The sequence below is a fragment of the Neolamprologus multifasciatus genome, chromosome 5 (genome assembly GCF_963576455.1).
Source record: "Neolamprologus multifasciatus chromosome 5, fNeoMul1.2, whole genome shotgun sequence".
Classification (NCBI taxonomy): Eukaryota; Metazoa; Chordata; class Actinopteri; order Cichliformes; family Cichlidae; genus Neolamprologus; species Neolamprologus multifasciatus.
This window is the reverse complement of record NC_140443.1, coordinates 32,667,816-32,678,593: the sequence shown is the minus strand read 5'-3', so window position 1 is coordinate 32,678,593 and position 10,778 is coordinate 32,667,816. Positions and strand designations below refer to the sequence as shown.

The 10,778-nt window shown below is 41.9% G+C and overlaps 2 protein-coding genes across 2 annotated transcripts; both read right to left on the bottom strand.

Moving 5' to 3' along the window:
• Nucleotides 1-301: 301 nt before the first annotated feature.
• Nucleotides 302-2,055, bottom strand: LOC146519129 (uncharacterized). Its single transcript, XM_085159572.1, has one exon. The coding sequence runs from the start codon at nt 1,891-1,893 to the stop codon at nt 484-486; it is 1,410 nt and encodes a 469-aa protein (XP_085015698.1). The 5' UTR covers nt 1,894-2,055; the 3' UTR covers nt 302-483.
• Nucleotides 2,056-5,148: 3,093 nt separating this feature from the next.
• LOC146519128 (uncharacterized) lies at nt 5,149-7,018 on the bottom strand. The gene has a single exon (XM_085159571.1). It carries the CDS (start codon nt 6,728-6,730, stop codon nt 5,321-5,323), a length of 1,410 nt encoding a protein of 469 aa, XP_085015697.1. The 5' UTR covers nt 6,731-7,018; the 3' UTR covers nt 5,149-5,320.
• Between the last annotated feature and the right edge of the window lie 3,760 nt (nt 7,019-10,778).

Genomic DNA, 10,778 nt, shown 5'->3' with positions numbered 1-10,778 from the left:
GCAGTCCACCTAAACAAAAAGCACTTAAACTAGAAACAGATATAACTACGTTAATCCTACCGTAAAAAAATAAAACAAGGTACGAACTTTCCCATGCTCCTAGGATGTGGTGGTGAAAGCCAGAACACCCTGGAATGTTACAGACTTCCTAGGATGAGATATCCTTTCAATAAACACAAATGGTTACATGTAGTATTCTACCATATACAAACTTATATCATTAAAAGATTATACTGACTACTAAGTACAATTTTCCATTGACAGTGACAAAGACAGTTCATTCTTGAATGAAGACACTAATCAGACAGTTGTAAAATGTAGCCAATTGTGTTTATTAAAATATGGAGGAAATGGAAAGGAGGGGGGGGGGGTGTTGTAGAGAAGAGGGTAATGGTAAGGGATAGAAAGGAGCAAAGAGAAAGAGGAGAGAAAAGCCCAACAATCCCCTCTGAGCAAGCACTATGCGGAGAGGAGAGGGGAAAATTAAGCTGGAGCAGAGGTGGAGGAAGACGAGGTGACATCAGCAGTAGTAAAAGCAGGAGTGTCCCTCCTCCGGAAGAAGCAGAAGCGTTTTTTCTTCTTTTGCAGCAGCTTCTCGACGAGCACTTTTTTTTCTAGGATCAGGGTACTCAGCTCATCGATTGTTTCTCTATTTTGCTGCTCAAGTTTCTTGCAAGTTTTCTCCACTGCTTCTAATTTGGCGTCTTTTTCGTCCAACCTTTCTTTCAGTTGTTTAGATGTTGCCTCCTCTTTTTCCTTTTCTGCTGCCAGTTCTGTTGTTTTGTTTTTCATTTTGTCATAAAGTTCTTGCAGGCTTTTGTTTTTCCTCTCAAAGTCCTGGAGAAGAAGTTCCTCTTCTTTCTGCTTTATGACCAGCTGTTCTTTCTCTTCAAAGATTTCTTGATGTTTTTGCAGAGCTTCGTCAAACTTTTCTTGCAAGCCTTCGCTGTGTTTCTTAGCGCTCTGAAGCTTGCAGTCCATTTCTTTTTCTTTGATCTCCTGTTGCTTTTTTGCTTGAAGCAACTCCTCAGATTTTAGGAGTGTGTTATTAAGCATTGCCTGCAGCATCCTTTCTTCTCCCTGCATCTGTTGGAGTTGGTACTGTGTGTCTTTCTGCTTCCTTTCCAGCTGTTTTTTGTCTTGGATGATTTCTTCATTTTTTTGCAGCGCTTCGTCAAGCTTTCCTTGCAAGTCTTGGTGTTTTTTCTCGGTGATCTGAAGCTTGAAATCCATTTCTTGTTGTTGGATCTCATGTTGCCTTTTCTCTTGCAGCAACTCCTCATAGTTGTGCAGTGTCTTATCAAGCCTTGCCTGCAGCATCCTGTCTTTTTCCTGTATTTGTTGGAGTTGGCACTCCATGTCTTTCTGCTTGCAAGCCATTTCTTTTTGCTTGATCTCATGTTGCCTCTTCTCTTGACGAAGATCTTCATTTGCTTTCAGGTGGTAATCAAGCCTTGCTTTTAGCACTCTGTGTTGTATCTGCGTGTTTTGGAGTTGAAACTTCATGTCTTTCTGCTTTTTGTCCTCTTGTTTCTTCTGTTGGAGGATTTCTGTATTTTTCTGCAGAGCTTCATCAAGCTTTGCTTGGAGCTCTTGGATCTTTTTGTCCTTATCTAGGAGTTCCCATTGTTTCATATCAATAACGGCTTCCTTATCTTGAAGCTGGTAGGACAGCTTTTTCAATTCGGCGCTCTTTTTCTCATTTTCTTGTGTCAATAACACAATCTTCTCTCTGTTGAGGAGATTTTCATTCTCTAATTCTTCCAAGCGCTTGTCCTCTACTTCTAACTGTTCACACCAAGGAAGAGAGGAGAGGAAAGGGTCTAGTGGTTGATCCCAGGGAAGAGCGTAAGGGTCAACTTCTTGTCCGTTTGGATCTTCTCTTTGAGACATGTTGAGGTCTGGATGCACTGACTTTGCAAAGGATCCAAGAGTTTTTGACCAAAAGCTCCTTTGACCAAAAGTTTTGAAATGCTTCTCTGGCGAAGATTCGAATGCTGCGAACTTAAATGCTGCCAATAACGGACTGAAAGTGGTTGCACTTCACCCCTATTTATAGGTTTTAAAGATCAAAGGATCAGAATGGTGGTATGATTCTAAATGTGTGTGATGTCATCATTCTTTTAGCCAATGAGTGTGTCACATGACATTTGGTATGATTCTAAATGTGTGTGATGTCATCATTCTTTTAGCCAATGAGTGTGTCACATGACATTTGTGGAAGAGGGCATTTTTTAACTTGGACAAATTATCAGTAAAGTTTCAATCTCTGTTATTTACCATAGAGTCTGCACAGTATGGTGACATATTAAAACTGAAGAATATTTTGTACTTGTAGTGTTTCATCATGGGTCCAGTTTTTACCCAGGTGCTTAAAGCCCTCCTTTACCCTCATGTAACACAACAGTCATTTCCAACCACTGTTTCCTGTTCCTGTCACTCAAACAAACAGGCGACAAACATCTTCTATAAACTGGAATCATTTCAGTTTATCGGATTAGAAAACATCTAATCTAGTGTTGATATTACACTGGGGATCCACCGATACCACTTTTTTGGAAACGAGTACGAGTACTTGCCTTTCAGTACTCACCGATACCGATACTGAGTACTTAATAAAAACATGATTTAAATTTACAGGTAACAGCTTTAGTCCTATAATTTAACAAAAAAACAACAACAAGGGACTGGTTTGGAATTAAGAACATTTATTTAAAATGAAAAGCATGTTGTATGCAACAAATTACAGAATAAACAATTGTGAAAAAAAAATTAAACAGTGACAGTGCAACTCTAGTATTGTTTTCAGTTTATTGTAAACTCTGCCGCTTTCAACAACACAAGGGGCATTAATAAACATCTTTGCTATTTAGTGCACAATATTTGAATAAACTAACAACATCCACCAACATAGAACTATGGCAGTCAGTGCAACTGAGGTAGGTATTAACATCAAGTCTAAGATGACTCACTTAATGGAGAGAAAAAGTGAGTGGCAGGGCTTTTTTTAAGAAAAGTAGCTTTTCTGCATTATCAGCAGTCAAACTGTTTCTGTTTTCATCTATAATGTGTGACACTGAGCTAAAAAGCCTTTCACTTTCCACACTGCTACATGGGGCTGAGAGATATTTACTCGTCTGTTTCTCTGTTTAGAAGTCTCACAAGCACAGTCACAGCTGGGATGACATCAGAGGCTAGTGCGTCGTAGCTGCTCACTTTTTTAGTTAGTTCCTCAAAGGGGGCGAGGATGGCAACAGTCGTCTCTATAAGAGCCCATTGGTGAGCGGTGAGATAGTCAGGGAGTTCATGCTCTGACACATACACGCCCAGCACTCGCTTTTGCTCAATGAGGGACTGGAGCATGTAATACGTGCTGTTCCAGCGCGTCTGTACGTCCTGCTGCAGTCTCTTTATTGGCTGGTTGAGCTGTCCCTGAATGTCCTCGAGGCGGGAGTAGGCTAAGGCGGAATGTTTAAAATGCCCAACTATTTTCCGTCCCACTGCTATAGCATCAGCTATGCTCCTCTGTGCTAATAAGCGTGGGTAAATAAGCGTGGGTAAACTCTTTGTATTCGTTGTCGTGTTGGGATTTTGGTGCTTGATTAAATTACTTGTGTTAAATGCGCTACCTTTTGAGCCTCCTCTGGACAATTTCACTGAGCACAATTTGCAGTCTGTCTTTGTTTTTGCGTCTTCGTTCACTTTGAAATAGTTCCACACGGCTGACTTGTCTCGCCTGCCCTTCTCTTAGCTCTGAGCTGCAGCCGGGGCCTGGTGGCGGGCACTCGGCGCCTGTGATTAACCCTTACATGCCGCTCAAACATAGACAGATCTCAGACCGTGGTATCGGTCCCCGGTATCGGGGGACTTTTAATGAGTACGAGTACTTTAGAAAATGTGGTATCGAGGCCGATACCAGTATCTGTGCATCCCTATATTACACTGCTGTTTAGTGTCTCGCTAATCTCAGTGTCACCAAAATATCCACCCTACATGTCAAACAATGAGAGAACTTGAAACAGTACCATCACCTAGCAGCTTATGTTAATTAGTGCTAACGTTTTGTTTGCTGGCTAACATTGCTATTATTGTAGTCCCAGTTAAATGACTTTGAATAGCTTTATTTCAAAAGGAACTTTGCAATTTCTCAGCCATTTAGCTGTGTTAACTGTACATGCTGTAGGTCATAAGGCATGCTTGGATCATTTTTATAATCAGCCTCTTATGTCATTGGGTGAAATTAATTTCTGTTCTGGGATTGAATAATTGGTTGATCACACCAGTACCGATGACAACCCCCTGGTCCCTTCTCTCCTTGCCTCCACCACCCAACAAACAGTCTGTCCTTCCAAGTGTTACCTAGTGTCTTTGTATGAAAACTTAATAAATTGGTATTAGTATGAACAACCTGATGTGTTTGTCTGGCGCTCGAGCATTTCCGTTGTAAATAGTTGTAAGTAGCTTTGTAAAGTAGCATTTTCGTGCCTTTCGTGCATAACAAAAGCAAACGACATTATCAAGCTTGCAGATGACACCACAGTGGTGGTACTCATCAGGGATGATGATGATGCGGCATACAGGGAGGAGGTGCAGCAGCTGGTGCTTTGGTGGCAGGACAAGAATCTATGTCTCAATGTTGACAAGACAAAAGAGCTGATTGTTGACTTTAGGAAAACCGAGGCTGTTCATGTCTCGCTCAGCATTGCTGGTGTCACTGTAGACGGAGTGAAGAGCACCAGATTCCTCAGTGTTCACTTCATAGAGGACCTGTCCTGGACCAGTAACACCAAATCAGTGACAAAAAGAGCTCGGCAGTGACTGCATTTCAAGAGACGACTGAAGAAGGTGCGCCTCCCCAAACCCATCCTTAACACCTTCTACAGGGGTACCATACAGTCTCCTCCTGATGTACGGTCTGCCACATATTTCTGCAGAGCAGTTAAGCTCTGCAGCGCTTCATAGATGTCTCCTCCAGTCATGTAGCCACCTGGAATAACGTGCAACATGTCTCTCCAATCAGCCTACAGACTCCTCCTTGTGATGCTGTTATGAAGTCCAGGGTCAGCCAAACACAAAATACAGACGAGTCCTTAGTCCCCAGACCGTGACAAAGACAGTTCATTCTTGAATAAAGACACTAATCAGACAGTTGTAAAATGTAGCCAATTGTGTTTATTAAAATATGGAGGAAATGGAGGAGGGGGGGGGTGTTGTAGAGAAGAGGGTAATGGTAAGGGATAGAAAGGAGCAAAGAGAAAGAGGAGAGAAAAGCCCAACAATCCCCTCTGAGCAAGCACTATGCGGAGAGGAGAGGGGAAAATTAAGCTGGAGCAGAGGTGGAGGAAGACGAGGTGACATCAGCAGTAGTAAAAGCAGGAGTGTCCCTCCTCCGGAAGAAGCAGAAGCGTTTTTTCTTCTTTTGCAGCAGCTTTTCGACGAGCACTTTTTTTTCTAGGATCAGGGTACTCAGCTCATCGATTGTTTCTCTATTTTGCTGCTCAAGTTTCTTGCAAGTTTTCTCCACTGCTTCTAATTTGGCGTCTTTTTCGTCCAACCTTTCTTTCAGTTGTCTAGATGTTGCCTCCTCTTTTTCCTTTTCTGCTGCCAGTTCTGTTGTTTTGTTTTTCATGTTGTTATAAAGTTCTTGCAGGCTTTTGCTTTTCCTCTCAAAGTCCTGGAGAAGAAGTTTCTCTTCTTTCTGCTTTATGACCAGCTGTTCTTTCTCTTCAAAGATTTCTTGATGTTTCTGCAGAGCTTCGTCAAGTTTTCCTTGCAAGCCTTCGCTGTGTTTCTTAGCACTCTGAAGCTTGCAGTACATTTCTTTTTCTTTGATCTCCTGTTGCTTTTTTGCTTGAAGCAACTCCTCAGATTTTAGGAGTGTGTTATTAAGCATTGCCCGCAGCATCCTTTCTTCTCCCTGCATCTGTTGGAGTTGGTACTGTGTGTCTTTCTGCTTCCTTTCCAGCTGTTTTTTGTCTTGGATGATTTCTTCATTTTTTTGCAGCGCTTCGTCAAGCTTTCCTTGCAAGTCTTGGTGTTTTTTCTCGGTGGTCTGAAGCTTGAAATCCATTTCTTGTTGTTGGATCTCATGTTGTCTTTTCTCTTGCAGCAACTCCTCATAGTTGTGCAGTGTCTTATCAAGCCTTGCCTGCAGCATCCTGTCTTTTTCCTGTATTTGTTGGAGTTGGCACTCCATGTCTTTCTGCTTGCAAGCCATTTCTTTTTGCTTGATCTCATGTTGCCTCTTCTCTTGACGAAGATCTTCATTTGCTTTCAGGTGGTAATCAAGCCTTGCTTTTAGCACTCTGTGTTGTATCTGCGTGTTTTGGAGTTGAAACTTCATGTCTTTCTGCTTTCTGTCCTCTTGTCTCTTCTGTTGGAGGATTTCTGTATTGTTTTTCAGAGCTTCATCAAGCTTTGCTTGGAGCTCTTGGATCTTTTTGTCCTTATCTAGGAGTTCCCATTGTTTCTCATCAATAACAGCTTCCTTATCTTGAAGCTGGTAGGACAGCTTTTTCAATTCGGCGCTCTTTTTCTCATTTTCTTGTGTCAGTAACACAATCTTCTCTCTGTTGACGAGATTTTCATTCTCTAATTCTTCCAAGCGCTTGTCCTCTACTTCTAACTGTTCACACCAAGGAAGAGAGGAGAGGTAAGGGTCTAGTGGTTGATCCCAGGGAAGAGCGTAAGGGTCAACTTCTTGTCCGTTTGGATCTTCTCTTTGAGACATGTTGAGGTCTGGATGCACTGACTTTGCAAAGGATCCAAGAGTTTTTGACCAAAAGCTCCTTTGACCAAAAGTTTTGAAATGCTTCTCTGGCGAAGATTCGAATGCTGCGAACTTAAATGCTGCCAATAACGGACTAAAAGTGGTTGCTTTTCACCCCTATTTATGGGTTTTAAAGATCAAAGGATCAAAGGATCAGATTGGTGGTATGATTCTAAATGTGTGTGATGTCATCATTCTTTTAGCCAATGAGTGTGTCACATGACATTTGTGGAACTTTGCAATTTCTCAGCCATTTAGCTGTGTTAACTGTACATGCTGTGTAGGTCATAAGGCATGCTTGGATCATTTTTAATAATCAGCCTCTTATGTCATTGGGTGGAATTCATTTCTGTTCTGGGATTGAATAATTGGTTGATCACACCAGTACCGATGACAACCCCCTGGTCCCTTCTCTCCTAGCCTCCACCACCCAACAAACAGTCTGTCCTTCCAAGTGTTACCTAGTGTCTTTGTATGAAAACTTAATAAATTGGTATTAGTATGTACAACCTGATGTGTTTGTCTGGCGCTAGAGCATTTTTGTTGTAAAGTAGCATTTTCGTACTTTTTTCACTGTGTATATATTGTCCACTGCAGCAGCCTGGTAGGGTTGAGGTCATTTCTGTTGACTCAGTTTTCTCCTGTTTTTCACTTACAAGGTCAGGTAAGTAAATTGTCTTTTGGTTTAATTTTTTTTTTAATCAGGAAGCTTGGGTACCTTTTAGGGATTTTTTTGTTTGTTATTTTTGCATTGCTCACTGGCGATGTAAATAAATGGCTGCATAGCGTGTTGTGGAAGTTTTCCACTTAAATAAAGCCTGCAGACGAGCGATGAGCGGTAGCTAACATTCTTTAATTCATGCACACGAAGACAACATACAAACAAGCTTGTGGAGCCCCCATGGCCGCCGGACAGACGGTCAGCAGAGTCTCTCTGAGCCTAGCATGGCTCTCAGCTAAATACCTTCTCCAGGAACAAAAGGCAGTACACAGCTGTTTCACACCTCAAGGTTCACACTCTCTTGCTACTTCCCAGAATCCTCAAGAGACAAAAGACTGGTCCTCTGGAGTTCCTGTTTCCCCCCCAACATCCTTACTACACCCCCTACCATTTGTCTTACAGTATGAGTGTCAGACATGTTAATACAATAAATAATGTCATTAATACCTTAGTGAAAGAAATTCCTATACAATCCCACCCTTTGATTCTTAAATCAAGAATCACATTAAAACCAGAATTTCTTTCCTGATATTCTGTATATTACATCAACATTATTGTACACTTAAAGGAGTTTCACACTGTGTATCCTCACTTCACTGTTCTCCCACCACCCTTTGTTCATCTTTAATCTTCCCCACAATCTAAGCTCTTACATGCAAATGGAAACACCAATGATACAGAGGAAAGGTCTTCTCCAGAGTGTCAAAGTACTTTGCATGGCAAAGTGAAACAGCATTAGGTGGTCATTCTCTGTCACAGTCATGGCTCCTGGTGTCTGTGCCATTTACAGAGTCATAATTCCAATGCTGATCTTCCTTGCGCTGTCACTTTTGGAGCTTGGCACGCTCTCTCCATCCATCGATTTCTGTTCCAACGCGGCTGTATATTTAAGGCAGAGCACGTCGTACACCTTAGTTGTCTTCCTCAGCGTCAACGACGAAACTCTTTCATTTTATTTTAAGATTTTGCTGTTCAAAATCTCCTCGTGACAATCCTTTGGAAGCCCACTGTCGTTTGTCTGTTGTCCTGCAGATGGTCCCTGCTTCTCAGTGGTCCTCTTGAAGCGTTCTCTCCTAGTCATAGTTTGCATCTGCGCCTCAGTCAATCCTTCCATATCCCTCATGTCACGGTTCCTGCAATTTAAAAATGAAAACTTCCCCGGAAAACCCTCTTTTGCCCTATGTTAGCTTAGCACAATTAGACATGCACAATAAAGTTGTGCATTGTCTCTTAAAAATTCTCAGGGCTTCTCCCCTGAAGTAGCTTCACTCCAGGCCCTGTTGTAAGAAAAAACATTAGCCAGTGGTGTGTCCTGCTGTAAATCATGTAATTAGATCATATGATTAACCCTTTGCTGTGGAAAAAGTGATATAGATGTTAGCGCAGCGCGTCTGTATGCACACTTTCTCACAGTGACCTCTGCACTGTAAACAATACAAGGTCATGAATAACACACCGCTGGTAAATTCACAAAGACACAGAAAGTGGCAATTAAAAGGTTAAGTCAGCACAGGCTCAAAAGCCCATGCAACCCAGGATGTTGCTGTCACCTTTCTGCTCCTGTAAAAAGAAACATACATACATCCACCCTTTTGTTAGGTCAAGGTGGAGGTGCAATCTTGCATAGTCAGTTCCCATTTTTATTTGCCGACAGTAGAACCTCTCGTGACGCAATAAGTTTCTACTGCCAGCAATGACGTCAGTTCAAAAAATAAAAAAGAATTTAGACTGGATTACCTCGCTGAATCCTTTTTGCCAGGGACTTGTTTTCTGATTGTCCCAAATAAGTGGCTTTCTCCCGAGCCCATTTTAATTTTGGAGAAGCTCACTTGCGATTGTTCAACATGTTGTATAGCGCTTTCGTTTCCGATCTTGCAGGCCTGCTTTAAAAGGAGAAAATTGCCAAACAAAAGTCTCAGTGCACTGTTAAAAATCAAAAAAGTACCAAAAGAAAATGCATCAGCCAAGTAAATCCCCAAAACTTTCATCCACCAGTCACACACACCTCACACAACAGCAATATTCTATTAGAAAATGAGTTTTTGTTTTCCCCATGTACCCAGATGTGTGTCATGATAAGACCTCCCTCACACATCAGAAACCAGAAACTCAATAATCTATTAGTCTCCGCTCATCTGACCCTCCCGCAGCATTCTGTTCACCGCTGATTCAATCATCCTTCCCCAAAAATAACACTAGTTCACTCGTCTATGTATCACTGCTTAACCCATTAAGTGAACCGGACAAGATGATGGTAACAGCAATGCTTAAAATGCTATTTGGTCTTCATGAGCTTCATTGCATGTGTGTTTGTGTTAGTAGGATTAATGCATTTTTCTGTTTGTGTAATTTTTGTGTACCTCTCCTCTTTGCGGTGCTCCAGACACTTTTCAATTCTCCACGCAAGGCAGTCGTTTTTTCTTCCCAGTTTCCTAAACCCAAATTTCATTCCCACACTACAACAGCATTCCTCCATGTTGTCCCCTTCTCCTTTGACTGTGGTCTCGTCTCATCTCTCCCCCTTGCAGCAGTCCAGTGAGAGTCAGTTGTCTTTCAGCTTTGTCCCGTGTCTTTAACACTCTCATTTTGCCATTTTGCGCCAAAAGTGGCAAATGTCCAACTCAAGCAGTCTTTTCAAAAGTCCATTCACACACAGTGAAGGTGCAGCTCATTGGAAATGCACATCCATCCATCCAGTCATGATGATGCCATTTTTCTCCTTGCTGTCGCTGTCTTGCACAGCTGTTGCTGCTGGACCTTTTCTTCACTGCTCAGGATGCTGCTGTGAGCTCTCGAGATCCATCTCGTTGTTCTGGAACTGCATTTCTTGTCTTCAGGGAGAGATTCTTGGAGCTTGTGTTCTCAGGGTGACAAACACATGGAAGTTAAGCTGTAAAACAATTCAGCCAAAACTTGGCTTGAGTGTTTCTAATGATGTTAACCTATAATTTTCTTCCGACTGCTGCACGTGGAAAATTGATCCGGGTCTGCTCTTCACCTGCAAGTGACACACTGAGACATTTTGATCATTCTTCTCATTGCTTAAAACAACACATCTCCCCTCTCTGGTTCTGAACTCCCCTTTCTTAAAAAACCCAGAGAGATTGTAGTTGTTCTACGTTGAAAAACACCAAACCCTCTTCCTATTTTGCTTATTTTATCAACAATTCTGCTAAAAAAAATTTTTTCGTGTGTGTCCACCGAGCTGGTGGCCTGCAGTACCACCTTCTCCCTCTAGTTGGAAACAACTGTTACACACATTTCTACACTCCTCTCTCTCTCTTTTTT